At 43.6% G+C, this 18,663-nt stretch overlaps 1 protein-coding gene across 14 annotated transcripts in view; it reads right to left on the bottom strand.

Moving 5' to 3' along the window:
* The window catches only part of LOC309858529 (CD44 antigen-like), a 47,123-nt gene extending 30,350 nt beyond the window's left edge, over positions 1-16,773 (bottom strand). For 7 of the 14 annotated variants that reach the window (XM_082751223.1, XM_082751229.1, XM_082751230.1 and 4 more), the window contains exons 1-4: positions 15,216-15,429; positions 10,187-10,255; positions 6,855-7,085; positions 229-357 (exon numbers count right to left, since the gene is read on the bottom strand). In XM_082751223.1, the coding sequence (XP_082607349.1) occupies positions 229-357; positions 6,855-7,085; positions 10,187-10,255; positions 15,216-15,414 (628 nt within the window). In that variant the 5' untranslated portion in view covers positions 15,415-15,429. Of the gene's footprint in view, positions 1-228; positions 358-6,854; positions 7,086-10,186; positions 10,256-15,215 lie in introns of all 14 variants that reach the window. The other 7 variants (XM_082751231.1, XM_082751233.1, XM_082751236.1 and 4 more) reach the window with 2 other exon arrangements.
* Positions 16,774-18,663: the final 1,890 nt, after the last annotated feature.

The raw sequence follows: 18,663 nt of genomic DNA, 5'->3' as shown, positions 1-18,663 counted from the left end.
TCATAGTGCTCTTAATAGCCTTCTCCAGGCCTATATTAATTCTATAGAATAAAAGAAGAAATCTGCTTATTAGTGTTATCAAATCAAACTCTGAGCTCATGACCCTTTGAAAGTCATCAAAAACATGTGTGAAACCGGAATGCATTTCAGACTCAGTATCCCTGAGGTCAATGAACTATTGTAAACTGTCAAGAGATCTTATGAAATGAGATAATAATAACTCATTACCAGTCATTATCGTTGTTGTGTGAAGATGATTCTTGGACTCTGATGGTTGAAACCACCATGAAAGCCAGTCCTGGGCTTCTCGCCTCTTGGTTGCTGTTTTGGGACTTGTACCACTAGTGCTCATCAAAGCTGTTGTAACCACAATGGAATTGACGGTTGAAAGGTTAATTATCAGCCCTTAAGAAATAGCACCGTATATGCTTCTACTCTTTTATTACTCAAGAGAGTCATCTATATTTCATATAGATGGTGGGAAGAAACAGAAAAAGCACAGAAGTTCCACTTTATTTTCAAGGCCCATACTGCAGGTCATAGAATGTCAGAAATGGAAAGACCTTAAATATCATCTTGTTCATAATTCTCATCTTAAAGAGGAAAAAACTGTGCTGGATAGAGCTTGCCTTGTCTGTAGTCAGAAAGGCCAAATGAGGGGCACCTGGGTGACTCAGTGGGTCAAAGCCTCTGCCTTCGGCTCAGGTCAGGATCTCAGTGCCCTGGGATTAAGCCCCACATCAGGCTCTTTGCTAAGCGGGGAGCCTACTTCCCCCTCTCTCTCTGCCTGCCTCTCTGCCTACTTGTGATCTCTGTCTGTCAAATAAATAAAATATATATAAAAAAAAGAAAGACCAAATGGCAGAGAGTGTGACAGTAGTCTTTGAATTTTAAAAAACTGTAATGTAGAAGTGGGATTAAATTTTTATGTGTGCTCCCAAAGGCCAAACCAAGGCCTGTGGTGATTCATTTTAAGTGGAACAAATATTTTCCCAAATGTTGAATTTAAAGGTTATAATCTGGACTATCCATCAAAGAACTTCTTCATAAAAGTTGTGTTCCTCACCATCAGAAAGATCACTTAGCAGGAAAATTATGTAGATCAAATCACTGGAAGTGTTGACTGGGCTAGACTATTGAAGATGCTCTCCAAATCTGAGAGTCTATGATTCTGAAACCAAGCTCTCCAGGGTCCTAGCCCTTCATGTCCTATCTTGGCCAACCAATATCATTCTCTAAGAATTTAGGGTATGATATTTCTGCCAGCAGTCCCAGACTCTTAATCCCAGCAATCCCCAACCCACAAAAGAATGCCACATGAAGGGGAAGCTGGAAAAAGATGGCTTTCCACCTTTTTCCAGTTAGTGTCCAGATCCTCCAGCAATTTTGCCCATGGTCACTTTTTTATATCAACATTATATTTTGCAAAGCAGAACAGGACATTTTGAGTCCATTTTTGAAAAGAGGTAATCAGCTAGGAAAGATGGACAGAAATGAAGTGACCCAAGGATCTCACGAATAAGATCAGAAGTAAAGAGTCCTGGTTGGAAAACTTCCCCAAACCACCCTTTCTGCCACCATAATGTGCACCAGAAGAATATTAAAGAGTGGATTAAAAAAAACAAAACAAAAACAAAAACAAAAATAAGTTGAAGCAGAGAGGCTGAAACCATCATTAAATCCCCCAAAACAAAAGTAAGGTGATTAGATTTCTTTTTTTCAGCTATCAAGAAAGCCCAGAAATGGCCCAAGATACAGCATTGACAAGGAGACTTTTTCTTCCCAATGTTTGTTCTATGAAGATAAACATTGTAAACATTTAACATTTAAAAGTAGCATCTTCTTTATTCTGCGTCCCCCCTCCACCATGACCTTTATTGCCATGATATGAAATCACAACATAACATCAGCAATATTTCCCTTATGGGAATATTTGTTAAAATAAAATATACTTTATTCAACTAAGCTGAATATTTGTTAAAATAAAATATACTTTATTTGACTAAGCAAGTATTAAGGACCATTTGTATTATTCTTCTGCAGAAAGAATGCCCAATTATTTTAAAATATGACCATATCCTCAATCAACAAAAGCTAATAAATGAAGATATGCTTGTAATCTCCCATTGTTCTGGACCTGGATTCTTTTTACACATAAGCTCTCAGTCCAGAATACTTTGCAGGGATTTAGAGTTAATGGTCAAACATTCAGGCAGTCTAGATTCTCATGGAAAACAACAGGTCACCCCTCCACTTTAGAGCGGAGGACTGAGTGTCCAAACAAGTACACAGAACCTACACTTCCCATCCATAAGTCAGTATTTCCCTCTATTATTACTGACTGTGATAAGTAGACCAGCAGAAAGTAGGAGAATGCATTTTCTAATAGACTTCTTTCAAGAGGATCTGTTCTGAATGAATCTCCTGGTTGAAGCTCCTGAAGGAAAGCTAATTCTGATTCTACATGCATGCTGCCAAAAGAAAATCAAATGGAACACAGAGGAGTATCTAACCGTATCACCAGATCCATAGGCCCCTCTGATAAACAAAATGGTATCAGATACCAATTCCTTAAGGATGGAGACAGGACATCAGTCCCAAACTTGGACATGATCATGGATACTCTTCTCCTTGATGCTGAAAAACTTGGCATTCAGGACAATGGATAAGCAGAAGACAGAGCAGTTTACCTGTTGTTGCTGCTGCTGTGTGATCCTGAGTCTTAGGCTGTGAGTTACCAAACCAGGACCACATCCAATGCATTTGCTCCTAAACTGCTGCTTGGCTGTTTGAGTGCATAGCTGAGGTAACTGGATCAATTATGAAAATATCATTTAGTGAGATCTTTCTACAAACCTTTATTCTCCACTCTATGTATGTGTGACATCTGTCTCTATTGTAGAGCAAAGATTAGAAAAAGAAAGATTGAGGCCTGGCTTTATCTTTCCAATCTCCTGAAGTGTCTTGGAATCTTAGAACAACATGAGCGATGCAAATTCTGGATGGGTGTCAATTCAGAGCTACTCGAACTTCAGACGGAACCCTCTGAACATAGGCTCAGAGCAAAATAAAGTAGGAACTTAACAACCTGTGAAGGAAAAGAGATTTTATGTTTACTTGATGAGGTGACCCAGCCATGGACTGAGGGTCTTTGATGCAACATTTCATAAAGTTGCTTTCATTCATCTGTGTTTGGAGTGTCTTCAGAGATGCTTGCTTGGGTCTTCTGGGCCTATCCCTTCACGCCAGTAGTATATGATAACAACTGGCATTTCAAAGATACACACACACTCATTAACTTCAGGTCAAGCTTAATGCTTGAGCAGGAACTTTGCAAAGGGTGTGTGTACAAAATGTCAAAATCAGATAAGGCTTTGTCAAGTCTCCCTCCATCACCTTCTGTCACTTGTAATTCTTAATTGGGAATGTGTTTCCAGCAAATAAACAAAACTGCCCAAGCTAGAGAAATTATGGACACTACTCAAATTTGAGAAAGGACAATCAGTGATATTTTGCAATTTGAAATCTCCCATTTGCCTCTCAAGTAGGACTTGGGTCCAGAATGTTTGCCTGTGGAAGAATAGCAAAGGTCATCAGGATTAAACCTAAACAAGCTGAGGTTTTTAAAAGCCATTTTGAGCTCTACCTCCCTTTGAAAATCTGATCTAAGTTACGACTTCTGTCCTCAAAAGACTGATGTGACACACACACATTCTTAAAATTTTGTATATTATTTCAGGTTCTTGAATGCCTTAGGGCCCATCATTGAGCCTACTGGAGGTCCATGAACACCAGGTTAAAAACTTTGACCCTCTATTCACCAAATGTCAATAACCTCTGCAGTATGTTCTGTGCTAGCCAAGAACTGGCTAAGAATAGAGACAAGACACAGGAGCCAATTTCACCAACAATGTCCCCAGATCTACCTGAGCATCCTCCCTGAAAAATTCTCAGGCACCCATTCTGCCCTCAGAAACTTTTTTATAGAGTTCCTGCCACCTTCATCCTATAGAAGGCCAAGAAGAGACCAACAGGAAGTAAACATACAAGAGCAAGAAAGAAATAGGAGTTATTTCTACTTTCCCAAAAGGAGTCATATAAGATTTGGGGAAAATGGAAGGATCTACTGTCTAGCCAGCAGTTTCCAATTTTCCCCACCCACGTAGGCGATGCCAGACCAAAAATATATATGTATATATTTCTTTGACACCCAGAAGACAAGGAAATGGAGTGTTCCAAGGTAGGAGTCTCTGCTTCCTGAATTAGTGTAGGTTTCTGGATTCTAGAGAATTCCAGATCACCAATAAAAAAGAGGCTGATGACATGCCCCCAGAAAGTCTCTTCCAAAAATAACATTTATAATAAAAAGCCTGCTGGAAGTCAAAACCTACCCAGATGGTTGTTCTTACTGGCTTTTCCTATTGCCACCCACCAAGGACCCTTACGGAAGGAATGAGCTGCCAAGCTAAAGATGCACTTCTCTGTCCTCAGCCAGACCTCCTCTTGACATCTGTCCTTCTGCATGCATTAGGGAGGATTTGCAATCACTCCTCCCCATCAAGACCCACCTTTCAGTCCAACAGTCATGAAGCTTTGGGAATCTCCACACTGGGCTCAGAAACTGGGGTCTATTCAGGAATTTACCAGTGGTAATCTTTTCTAGTATGCCATGGGTTGCTTTCAAGTTTCCACCTGATTTTTTTTCCCTTGGACACTCTTCTTTGCATGAATGGATTTATCTGGAGCTGCCACTGGCCATTTGGATGTTTGAGCACTTTGGTGACTCTCAGGTTGGCCCTGGACTCACTCTTTTGGACCAGTGAGTCTCTCTGTTTCCAAACTACTAAGAGAAACTTAGCTAAGTGCTTTGAAAAGAGGAAAGTAAGATTCTTTTCTCAACCCAAATCCCGAACTATGCTTTCGTGAAATCTCAAAGCACTCTTTTTCCTTGGTTTCTGAACAGTGGATGGGCTCCACGAACGTCAGTCCAACTCTGAGCCCCCAGTAACTAGGGCAAAGGCACAGAGAAGACCTCAAATATTGGTTAACATTTGGCAAATATTGGCTACTAGCTTACTGATCCTTATTTCCCTTCCGTATTACTTTCTAATGGTACTTACCACTGGATCCCCCAGCATTAGAACAGGCTTGGTACATAGTAGGTCCTCAAAATAAGTATGCTGACTACTTAACTTGGGCAGGAAATGTGCAATCCCTCAAAGATGTGTGGACTATTCATTAAATGTCCTTGTTGCCTTTCTAAAGTACATGTGTAATACTCACTGTTTGATATAGACTAATAATGACTTCAATGTGAATTTCATCTAGTTCCTCAAAGGATTGCCATGATTTTCTTCTTTGGTGGGAACTAGTACTTTGGAATAGACTTGATCTTCCTCTCGCTGAGACCACTAATTGTTATGTTTGCCAACATCTGACAAAATTGCATGCTCTGATGATAGGAGCCTTCTGCATGGTTACTTTAACAGGGCGGGGAGCTCAGGGGCAGCCAGCCCTCAGCAACAGGGCCTACTTGGTTTACAGAAGTTCCTTTCCAGAAAGGTTGTCTGTGGGACAATAGGCAATGAGGTGACCCAATCTCCAGAGAGCCAGTAGTCTGGGAAGGCATCAGCCATTTGAGAACGTCTGCTTCCTGAAAATGTTTCAAAGGATCTGCAGAGAACGACCAGACTTCAGGCCCATTGGTACTGCTCCCCCACCCTTAGCAAGCTGCTCGTAAAAATTTAAAACACTGTTGAGCAAGTAGCCTTTGGCTAAATCATAGTGCTCTGAAGGTCGCCCTGAGTTCTGGGTGACAAGGCACAGAAAAAGGTCCTACGCGGCGCATTCCCAAACCAGTGAATGTCGGCCACACCCTTGGGAGAGTAGAGTCCTGCCGCAAAAGAGCAAGAGCCTGGACAAAAGAAAATCCACACCATAAGAGGAAAGCTGCCCAACACGCTGATGCCCTACTTCAGTTCGAATAATCCTCCACAGAAGGAATGCAGCCAATCTGGAAACCCGTTTTAAACCACAGGGAAAAAGCCAAGTGAAAAGCAAAGAAGGAGGCCAGAGGGAGATGCAAACACTTTCCAAGGACAGTGGAGCACGAAGGGCAAAACCCCAAAGAAATCGAATGCAATGTTGCCATATTTCCACTCTCGCAGTCCCCAAGTAATGAATTATCCATGTTACCAAGCAAGTATTAACAGCTTTCCCCTAGAGGCTTCAAGGAGACAACTTTTAAGTGGGTTGAGTGTGATCAGGTAACTCCTTTAGATATGCTTCCTTAGACTGAAACCAAAGGAATTGTTTAGTAAATCATGGATGAATAGGACAGAATATCGCACTGTCAATAATACCGCATAAATCAAGTTAAAACATAAAAATGTAGAGTTAAGATGAAAAAAGCAAATGGGAGGGTATGCATCTGTTAGGATCCCAACTTTATGAGAACAATCTTATCCAAAGGTGGAAAAGAACAAGAAGGAAACATGTAAAAGTAAAAACAGCTTCTGTAGCATGCTTGAATTGTCACCACATCCCTGGGACAAAAGAACAAGAAAGTCTTCTAAAAAATCTTCCAGTATGGTGCTTCTTACCCTGAGGTAAGCAAAACAGAGGAGTAGATGGAAACAAAACAAAACAAAGCAAAACAAAAAAAAACACTGTAGACAGCAGGCAATGACTACAGGGCACTGGTTACCATAATATCCCTCTTCCCCAAATAGTGTCCCCAACTTCTAGAGACAGGAGACAATCAACACACAAGGAAATGCTGATCACCCAGGAAGCTCAGAGACGGTTTTGTAAACAAATCACCACAGGAAAGTACAGTGATTCATTCTCCTTACTGGTAATGGGGGTATTCTCTGGGTTGTCAGACACCCCGGTACTGTCTTGGTCCTGGGTCGGGTACACAGTTGGAAGGAGGGTGTGGAAGACGTAGCCTCCCGAAGTGCTCCTCTCGCTGGAGGAGCCACTGCTCACGTCATCGTCAGCGGGGGTGCTGGGGTTGATGTCTTCAGGGTTCGTTCTGTATTCCCCCGTCTGGCTGTAGCGGGTGCCATCACGGTTGACAATGGCTGGGGGAAAGAGAAGGCACTTTCAGAACTTGGCAGCTGACGTTTGCTGAGTATAGGAAAGACTGTGGGTTATCACATAAGACAGCGACTTCAAAGCTATTTTTCTTCATTATCAAGCAAAACAACACCTAACTATGTATCTAAGTGGCGGGGTGGGGGGCAGGGAGCAGGGGATGCTCTAAGAAAGTCTATCCTCCCCTGCCTACCTGCACCCGCTGGAAATGGGGAGGGAGCATGAGGGTGTGTTTGGAAGTTCCCATGTTTGAATCCCAGCTATGTGTGCCCTTAGACAAAGCTGGTACTGAGCTTCGGTTTTGTCATTGGTAAAATGAGGATGCTACTCCCTCTTGCTCAGAGCCCTATATGATACGTGGTATGTGAAGTGCTTAGCACAGGATCCTATATCGAGTTGGTCTCAATAAACTATAGTTCTCCCACTGGTTCCTTTTCTCCCTTCCAAGTACATATAAAATCTGTTGCTGTTAATTCCATCTACTTCCAGAAAGGATTGGAAGTAGGACATGAAGAGGTTAGCAGTCTCAACAAGGAATATATATTTGCACATCCATGAAGAAAGAGGCTTTTCTTCTAAGGAGCAAATTTTGTCAGTCTACGTGAACCCCTACTCTGGCTAAGAAATCAGCATGCCTAAATGATGACTGAGCTTCCGCCCATCCTCCGTGAGATTCGGTCTTGAAATTAAGAGGCACGGAGGTATATAAAGATCAGAATCTTTGATTTACACAAGGAAATGTCTAGAATGGACAGGTGAAGGAAAAGCAAAGCAGATTCATTCTTTGCTCCTCCCTGAGAGGATGTGCTGCCTTCCAGTCTGGGCCACTCACTGTACAAGTGTGCATTTAGCTAAAATTATCCTCTGCTATATTGCACTGGACTAAATGTTCCTTTTGTTTACCTATCTGGCTTGCCCAAGTAGAACTATTAGTAATACATACATTAGAAAATATTGCAAGAGTGCCTATGTGGCTCAGTCAGTTTTGGCTCAGATCATGATCTCAGGGTCATGAGATCGAGCCCCACGTGGGCTCTGTGCTCAGCGGTGGGGGTTAGGGGGTTCTGCTTGAGACTCTTTCCCTCTGTCCCTCCCATTGCTTACTCTCTTTCTCTCTCTCAAATAAATAAATAAATCTTAAAAAAAATTGCAAAGTCTCAAAACATCCTGATAATCTCTCCAGATGTAGATCTGATTTAAAGAGAGAAGGGGGTTGGGGTAAATTGGAAGGGGAGGTGAATCATGAGAGACTATGGACTCTGAAAAACAATCTAAGGGGTTTGAAGTGGCAGGGGGGGGTGGGAGGTGAGGGTACCAGGTGGTGGGTATTATAGAGGGCACGGATTGCATGGAGCACTGGGTGTGGTGAAAAAATAATGATACTGTTATGTTGAAAATAAATAAATGAAAAATATATATATATATGACCAAATTTGTACAGATCTGTACTTTGAAAGGTACTGGTGAGGACCAAGGAAATGGGAAGTTATTGAACATGACTATGGTCCTGACATGCATTGGACATACTATTTTTCTTCATTTTCATTTCACAGGTTTTCCATTATCCAGATGAGAAAACTGAGGCTCAGAGAGACAAAATCATTCTTTTGAGATCATCCAGGTGGCAAGGGACTAGGATTCAAACCAAGCCTGACTGAGACAGCATATCTGAACTTGTGAGCCTCCCTTTCCATGAGGCACAGGTCGGGGACAATTTTTGGCCTAACAGTATGGGGCTGGATTTGCGTGGCCAGGATGATTCTCATCCTTCTGTTGCCTGCCACCTCTGTTCCCTGGCATAGTAAGGGGTCTGTCTCTTAGGAGGCAGAAGTCAAGCCTCCTCAACATTATGATACTTCTCAAAAAAGGTGAGGTTCAGAGGCCATAAGATCGGAGTTAATAAGTTGACCTCTTTGAAAATTTTGGTTGAGGGGCACCTGGGTGGCTCAGTGGGTTAAGCCACTGCCTTCGGCTCAGGTCATGATCTCAGAGTCCTGGGATCGAGTCCCGCATCGGGCTCTCTGCTCGGCAGGGAGCCTGCTTCCCTCTCTCTCTCTCTCTCTGTCTGCCTCTCCGTCTACTTGTGATCTCTCTATCAAATAAATAAATAAAATCTTTATAAAAAAAAAAAACAAGAGTGAAAATTTTTGTTGAGATTTTTGTTCTCATATAGTGCCAGACGCCTACATCTTGGGATCATCAAGATGATTTCAGGTGGATGCGGTATAAGTAATGTTGAAAGTAGAATTAGAATTAGAATTCAATTAGAATTAGAATTAAAATAGAATTCTCTTCCAGTACACAAATGATCAAACAGAAAATTTAGGGGGCTGGAATGCATCCCCCCCTCGCCCTTATTAATCCCCCTCCATGAGAGAGAACATGGCTCAGACTCAGAACCTTCCAGCAGCTAGAGTTTAAGAAGACTATTTAATTTGTCCTACATGTAAGTGTATTTTTGAGGATACCCTCTGCTTATGACTGGGGGTTTTGTTCTCCATTTGTAGGGGATTGTTGGTTTATTTTATTTTGTTTTGTTTTTTGAAGATTTATTTATTTGAGAGAGAGAGAGAGAGAGAGAGAGCATGAGCAATAGGGGCAGAGAAGGAGGGAGAATCCCAAGCAGACTCCCCGGTGATCATGGAGCCTGACATAGGGCTCGATCCCACAACCCTGAGATCACAACCTGAGCTGAAATCAAGAGTCAGACACTCAACCAACTGTGCCACCCAGGCACCGCTGCAGGCTTTTTTTTTTTTTTTTTTTAAATAAACTTATTTAAAGCGGAAAAGAATAGTCCCATTAAGTGAAAAATATCAAGTAAATGATTGTGCTGTGTACACAGAGGTGCCCAAAAAAGATGAAAGAGGTTTTCAAATGACTGCAGTTTGAGGAACAATGTGTTGGGGTCAACGGAATAGCAGTTTCAAGCCACTGCAGGAAAAGGGGAAGGGACAGTGAATCACACCCAATGTCTCTCGCTTTGGGGAAATGACTGCTCTTCTACTCAAGTATGAAGCACAGAAAGTACACCTGATTCCCTTCCCAAGAATGGGAACACCCCACTGAAGTCAGAAGAGATACGTACTTATGGTAATTGGTCCTTCAAAGGCATTGGGCATGTGTGTGACCGATGTACAATCTTCTTCGGGTGGAGCTGTGGAGCAGCAAAGAGAAAAACCATGAGAACTTTAAAACATAGGAGCAAAACTGATGTCCACTTGTATTAGTCAGCATGGGGTTTTATTAAAGCTCTATTTGGTAACTAGACGTTGTATTGAGATCTAGACACTCAGAGAGCTTTCAACTGGCTTTGCTGTTGCAGGGAGAATGGGTCCATTTGCGGATAACTTTTATACCGTGTGTGTGCGTGTATGTGCATGCACTCCTGTGTCTGTGCGCAAGACGGCAACTTATTTCTTAGACTGATTTCTCTTATTGTTGCTTCTTGTCAAAGAGGAAGGGAGAAAGGGATGGATGAATGAATGGATGGATGGATGGATGGATGGAGGCAGGTCAGCAGATGGCTATCACAAGGAAGGCTGTTACCACAAGCATTTTAGGTGTTCTGCCATAAATCGCGAGGTCCTCATAACATTGGACAGAAACATCAGTTCAACAAAACAGGGTTTTGTTGCTTCCCAGGTCCCAGAAGCATCTTTCCTACAGGTAAAGGGCATGTCCCTTGACCTGCCTATTTCTTTGACTCATTGTGAAAACAACCGGCAGCTTTATTTATTCACCTGGAGAAAACCGGGTCTTAAGAGAAGCCATTCTTGCAAAGGCTAAGTAAAAGACATCCCAGAAGAGAGTCTCAGAGAAAGTCACCCCCTCAGTAAGTCCTCTCCTCACCAACCAATCTCAACCAGCCCCTTACCAATCCCCCACACATATCACCATCACATCTTTGCTTACAGTTCTCCTTCTGACTTACTGCTACCTCACACTGTCTTGTTCATTTTACATGATGGCTGTTCATGGCATCTCTCAACCCCTAACCCCTGCTACCCAACCCCCTCACCTCCAAAGAGCTATAGAAGTTGAGTAGCGATGAATAGTGACCTTATTCATCTTGGCCAGAACATTTATGTGTGATGGGGTCAGAAAGACACTCGACAAATATTTGTCGAATGAATGAAAGAGGAAGTTCCGATATGATTCCCACAGGCCCATGCTTCCAGGAAACATACCTATGATGTTAACCACCTCCCCAAAATGGTCTACAGTGATGAACAGGTCAAGAAATGTTTAGATGAACCATGAATGGAAATGCCATAAGAAATTCTGTTTTAAAAAGTTTAAGATATATCAGTTCACTTATTCATTTTAAGCATTACTCATGAGACAGATTTTTTAAAAAGGAGCAAAAAAGATGAACATGTTCCTGTTTCTACTTTTAAGGAATTCACAAGGTCATGGACGACAATAACAATTAATATTTCTTTAGATTTTTATAGTTTTCAAAAAGTGTTCCCAATAATTTCCTTATTTGAAAAGCAGGGCAGATAGCATGCCTCCCTGGGAGCTCGTGAAGAGTATCTACACTGTCTGCTTGGTAACACCACCAGAAACCTGCCTGATCCATGAGAAGCTTCTGATACTTTATGTTGCACAGGCCCCAAAACAGGCCTTGGATTATGACTTCTTCGTGGCAGGGGTGGAACCACTTTCCCTGAATTCAGGCAACAGTAGTGCCCTGGGAAGAAATTTCTAAGGGTTAGGTTGTAATAGAATGGGATACAATGTAAAAAACACTAAGACAGTTTTGGAAATCATTAGAGCCTTTGTTCAAATGGACCTTCTTCATGCTCCAGTTCCCCTTAACTTTTAAAAAGAACACCAAACCTGGCAAGAACAATATGATGAATGGTGACCCAGTTGTGCAATTAATATATTCAGGCTCCCATGTCAGACAGCAGGGCCTCACTGACAATCTTTTATTTTAATGATTTAATGTTTAATGAACACAGGACTGCTGGGAGCATAGGGCCTGGTGAGCTTTTCCTGAGCCTAAGGAATTGTTAGAAAGACTCTGGGGTGGGCTTCCTGGTGGGCTGCACCTCTAAATTGTAACTCCATTGCCCCAAAATAGCCGGGAGCAATGTTAATTACTCAGTCTAGCCAGTGACTCAGTGCCAGATAGAAAGACATCTTCCTCAATGCCTGTGTATTCTAGATATCCAATAAATATTTGTCGAGTAAATGAGCAAATGAGTAGACAAATGAATGTAACATCTTCTCCTAAATTCCACCTTCAAAAAAGAATGAGGCATTTTACTGGAGGCAAACTCCAAAAATGAACTAATTCAAGCCAGTTCTCTGGGCTCTTAACACAGAAGTCACCAGGCTCGTGCTGGGCCTGAGACATGAGGCAATCAAAATAAAAATCATGGGGCCTTTCCAGGGTCTGCCTTATTTTCATCTATAAACCACCTGTTACTGCTGAAACTGTAAGCATATGGAAACTATCTGCTAAGATTGTACTGGCTTTGGTCCCTGTAGACCAAAAGGATTTGGAGGGGGTCACATCATTGGGTCTTGACCACCTGCCTGCAACTCTCAGTTGGACCTTTCCGATGGGATGCTCTGCCTGGAACAGAAGGTTATCCAGATCCATAGTTCGCTTAGCACCTCTCTCATCACCAAGACATTCAGAATTTATTTATCCTTAGATAAACACTCTTCTCCAGCTTCTTTATTCTTTTGTTTCATCATTTCAATGAGATTACCTCCCAAGACAAGAAATATGGCCACTGGTTCTTTCTCACCCTACTTCCCCAGCAGAGCCCTGACTGCCTATAATTGATCCAAAAGTACTCTTTTTAAGACTTAAAGAAAAACTTATAAAAGCAGTTTATCTCCATTAAGTAAACTTGGATAAAAGAAAAGGTAAAAAATCTTTTCCTTAAACTACTTTAAGACAGCCATTTGGGTATGAACACACCCCCCGCAGAAATTATCAAGCTTTTCAGCTGCTTTAACACCTCCCTGCAAAGAAGAGGAAAGTTAATCAGGAGGATTCACTTCCTTCTCTGAGGCTAGACCCAACCCTGCAGGGAAAACTAAGAGGTAGGGAGACAAGTCTCAGTAGTAACTTGCCCACATGGTTGCCATTCCTGGTAAAACAGTGGGAGCTTCTAGTTTTTGGAGTTAAAGTTCTTTCCAGGAAGTGATACTAACTTTTAAAAGAGGGGAGACAATGTGGATTCACAACAACATAATTTATTGTATCCATGCCCTCAGCAAGATTCAGTGGGGGAAGAAAGGGGTAGTACCCAGACACTCTCGAGTGTGTGTCCCACACTAGCCCAGTCTCATGAGACCAGCCCCTTCCTCTAAAACACAAAGACTTCCCAAATACCCCCTCTGACCTCTGGCACTAAGATAAGCTATTGAAACCACATGCTGCTCTAGGTCTACTTCTCCTTTATTTGCACGTGGTCTTCCTCAATATCGTGTCCTAAGAACAGACATTCTGGGTATATGGGTATGGGAACTGGGTGGGGGCCATGTACCATTTTGCCTCATGGGGACTCTCCTCTTTTTGGCTAAATTCCATTTGCATTCCTTGCTCATATACCAGGGACTAAGAAATAATCTATAGTTTTCTTCTCTTTGTTGTGAGCTTCCCCCCAGAGGTTTAGGGACTTGCCTATATTTGACATAATGTATTGGCTTCAAAACACACCATTTCAACTATCAACCCTGAAACTTTCTCTCTCTCCTCATCTCTAGATTTCTCTTCCAACTTCCCACTTCCATCCCTACTTCTCATGCCACAGTGGGTGGCCGGCATAGCCGAAAGCTACTGACGTAATCTCGCAATTACTTTGATGCCTCCACTTGCACTGAAAACCCCGTGCAGATTTCATACTCTCCCACATGTGATATCTGTGTTTTTCTCATGCAAACAATGCCTTAAATCATCACTGAATAACATCTGTGTTGGTCTCATACAACATTTTTTAACCACTTTTCAGCTAATTTAATACCCTCCTTCCCATCTCTAAGGAAAACAGATATGCCAGGAAGACGTGTCCAATTTACCTCGTGGTTCCATCTTCCCTTCACACAATCTCAGACCTTCCTGAGGAACAGAAGCCCCAGTTTGAGAAGGAAGTAGTCAAACAACATTTGATTGTTGGCATTCAAAAGCTTGACATTTGTGTGTCTGACCCTTCTCAAGAGACCCTGAAGATACACAACGTGGAGAATTCTTGAATTCTGCTGGAGCCTGAATTAGACTAATAAACATGAGTTTCTAGGGCAGTGGTTGGAAACAAGTCCTCTGACAGGCAGAGGGGCCTGGCCTGCAGCCAAGCACACACATCTTAACTTGGTTTTCTTGTTCTCTGGTTGTCAAGGCTCTCAATTGTTGGGAAAGGAAACTCAAGAAGGTCAAAGGCCTACTGTATATCCTCCCAGCTTTCTCTCCAGAACCAATATAGAATAAATACTTCTAAGCCAAGCCACTTGGCTTGTACCCCAATACCATCATTAGGTTCATGTCACTTCCTGATTCAAAACCCTGCAGTGACTTCCCATCCCACTGAGAATAAAATCCACACTCTCTACCATGGCCTACAAGGCCCTATGGGACCCGGGTCCTGCTTACGTCTCTGACGTCGTCATTCCTCGGCATTTCCCCTTCTGATCACTGGGCTTTATCCACCCTGGCCTCCTCGGTGTCCTCAGAATAAGTCGCAGTGCTCCTCCATGCCTGGCTTGGCACTGCTGTCCTCTCTGCCCATGGCTGTTCTCCCTGACACCGGTTGGGGCTCTCTCTCAAATGGACCTCCTCACAGGCAGCCTCGCCAGCCACCTTCTCAGAGAAAAGCTTCCCTAGCGCTCAGAAGCTTCTTCTTTGGCTTTCTTTTTTATAGCACTCATCACTTTCTGACTTCGTATGAGGTATTGACTCTTTCTCTCTTTCCTGTTGGTCTCCCTGCCTTGCAAGTAAGCACTCCGGAGAGAGGAAGCCTGTCTCTGCTGCAGCTGTGGAGATATTCAGTGAGCATCTGTTATGTGAATGGAAGCTGCATGACTCCCTACTTAAGCCAAGACTGATGCGTGTCCAAGGCCACCCCAGATGCAAAGACCATCCCCTTGGAACCAACCTGAAGCATTGAAGCAGTACGTGTCATACTGGGAGGTGTTGGATGTGAGGATGTACACCCCTGTGTTGTTCGCCGCACAGATGGAGTTAGGGTGGATACGGGGGATCACCACATGCCCTTCTATGAACCCGTACCTGCAAAATGAAAGCGAGAGGTTATCCCCCTGTGAGGCTGTGATGGGGACTGTGTGACATGCCATCAGATGACATCTCACACAGCACCCGGGGTCATTAGGTTCACCTCTGGGGATCATACAGGTTTGAACAACTGGTTACATGAAATCCAGAAACAAGAGCTGAGAGAGAGAAGGAAAGGGGTCAACACTGAGGGAGGCAAGGTGATTTTATTTAGAGCTCTGTAAAGAGCTTTAAAAGAAAAAAAAAATTCATGGAGGAAAAAACTGGCTTTTTAAAAATAAAAAAGTTTTATTTAAATAATCTCTATACCCAACGTGAGGCTCAAACTTACAACCCTGAGATCAAGAGTCGCACACTCTACTGACCGAGGCAGCCAGGTGCTCCAGGAGAAGAAAACTGGTTTCAAATAAATTATGTGGGCAGCAGTGTCAAGTCAGTTTGAACATGTGGAGGGAAGCCTGAGTCACTGAGGTGAGATCCACTCTGGCTCTCTATCACCTTCACATTTTCCAGAAAATACATCAGACGACCAGTTCCCATAAGCTAGGGCTAGGTGGCTCTTCCTTTCAGTCCACACAGGTCAGACCTGCCTATTTCCCATCCTCTACTCTTCCTTTTTTGTGTCACCTTTCCCTGTGATTCCCTCCCTCCTGACTCCATTACTATAAACACGAAGCCTTGTTTATATGCTAGAAACACAGTATATTTTCTTCATGAGCATCGCAGGCATAATTTCATTACCAGTGGAAGTAAATTGACTGTCATTAAAATGGGAGTAATAGTGATTAAGTAAGTAGATAGTGGTGCCTCATTTAGCTCAGGAATTTTCAGTCGGTGAAGTGTGTAAGCCCCCTCTGCCCTCTCCAAGATGTTTCTGGGAGCATGATGGAGCCTGAGGCCCTGTGGGATACAACAGAGAGCGCCCAACCTCTTCAGTCCGCATCTCGGAAGCTAAGTACTCACTCACTGCACCATGTCTCCTGAATATAAAATGCCTCCAAAAATAAGATATGTGCGGTGAAGGGGTTGGTGGCAGGGGTACCGTAGAGAGGAGCAAGCTAAAGTCTGTTTAGAGGACAAGCAAGTTTCTGAAAATGCAATGCTGGCTAAAATGCATGGTGGAGAGCCTTTTTAATCTTTGCTACCAGAGGTAACAGTTCACAGTTCATCATCCTGCAAGACCCACGGAAATGGCTGTGAGTTTGAAATTTCTAAGCACAGGGAACTCATCAGGTCCGTGTCGCAACTGTAGCTCGCATGACTAATTCCTCCTCTGAAAGGACGGACTGGTTTCTCCAAAGACTCCTTAGTTTGGTGGGGAGAGAGAGAGAGCAATTAAATGTTAATAAGTTTCCATCTATCTGGGAAATGCTACTAATCAGGGTGGGGCAGACAGAAGAGAGTGGCTGCTAGGTTTTCCCGGGCCTACAAGCCTCAGCCACCTGTCTTCTGGCAGAGATCTGATTCACAGCCGCCTGAGTGAAATTATGGAAATGCGTTTTGCAACACTTAATGCCCGCTATGGGTGGAACGATAGATTTCTTTGGCACCGTTTTTCTTTTTCTTTCTTTCTTTCTTTTCTTTTCTTTCTTTCTTTTTTTTTTTTTAAATGGCAACACTCTTTGGTGAGCCTACTCCCTACCCCGCCTGCATCACACTGGGAGATCTGTGTCACACTGACATTCTAAAATCTACATTACCTTTTTAAGTTATGCCCAAATTGTTGCCACCACGAGCCAACTGCCGCTTGTTGATGTCCCACCACACGTGAGTTGGGATATTAAAATTTATATATGTGTATATACTGCCCCAGCAAGTTGCTGTTCACAGGGAGGAAGGAAACGCTGAGCAAATCCACGCATCATGCTTCTGTCTCCTCCTCGCCCTCAGTCCCTCGGGAGGGTCATGAAATTCTTGCCCTGGGCTCAGATGAAGCGGGATTAGCCTCTGGACCCCTCCTGGTGCAAGCGACATGGCCCTGGGGGAGCTCTGGCATGTCTGCAAGCTTCAGTTGCTTCATCCATGAAGTGCAGAAATCAGATCAATGCCAGGTGCAGTCCAAGGATAGAGGGGACGTGGGCAAGTGGACAGCAGAGCGTGTCCCACCTCTAAGTGCACGGAGCTTAGCCCGTGGGAGTCTGAGGAACTCCCCTTGCTTTCAGCAGATGGGAACATTTCTGTGTTTCCTAAGTATGTCTTGTCTGTATTTCACAACCCAAATTCAGTCTAGTAAGTCTACTTTCTTAGACTATTGGCCGAGTCAGGGCCATATTTAAGCAATTACCCTTGGGAAGGGGATGCATGGATCTGCTCCCTAGCCCGCGTTGGGAGCAGCGGACAGAGCTTCTCCCTCTGCTGCTCTCGGGTTCTCCCAGACCTAGCTCTGAACGCACGCGGATGTGCGTGCACGTCGGCCCTTTTTTTCAGAGCAGTACCCGCTGAGTAGAATGTTCTACAGGAATGGAAATGTTCTGTCTAGAATCTACGCCCTCCAATCTGGCAGCCGCTCATCACCTGGGGCTTGCGGAGCAACCAAATGTCAACAGTGTCACCGAAGAACCAAAGCTGAATTTTCTTTGTCATTTAGTGCAAATTGCCACATGGGGCTAGTGGCTACCTTCTCAGTGCCGTGTGGGAGTAAAGATTTTTCTTTCCGTTTTCAGAGAGACCCCGCTGCCACTCCTGACGTGTGTGCATCCTCTGCAAGCAAGGGCCAGGGTAGGCATGTTGACATTACATTTCATGGTCTGAATAAAGCCTTCCCCGACTTGACTTTGAAAGAGCAGCCTGTGGGGCGCCTGGGTGGCTCAGTGGGTTAAGCCTCTGCCTTTGGCTCAGGTCATGATCTCAGGGTCCTGGGATAGAGCCCCACATCGGGCTCTCTGCTCAGCAGGGAGCCTGCTTCCTCCTCCCTCTCTCTGCCTCTCTGCCTACTTGTAATCTCTGTCTGTCAAATAAATAAATAAAATCTTAAAAAAAAAAAAAAAGAAAGAAAGAGCAGCCTGTGTTTGCATGTGTGTGTATGTTTAGGAGGAAGGGGAACCACTTTATCTAATGACATTACATTGCAAAAACAGGGGGGAGCTGCCAGCAGGCTGGAAACTTCAGAGCAGTTGCTCGGATTACCCAGAGCTCTTCTAGTGAAAACAAACCAACCAAACCACTTTGCCGTGGCTGTCACCACTACTAGCTCTTGGTGTCTCCCGCTCACCACAGGGTCAGAGGAAATTCAAACACACAGGGCCGCTGCCTGCTGTGAGTGCCCTGAACAGCATGGCATGAACTGGGGTCCAGGGAGCTCTGTGATGTCC

This window comes from Mustela nivalis (assembly GCF_964662115.1).
Source record: "Mustela nivalis genome assembly, contig: HAP1_SCAFFOLD_2733, whole genome shotgun sequence".
Lineage (NCBI taxonomy): Eukaryota > Metazoa > Chordata > Mammalia > Carnivora > Mustelidae > Mustela > Mustela nivalis.
Note: the sequence above shows the minus strand (reverse complement) of the source record. Positions and strands in the feature narration are given on the sequence as shown.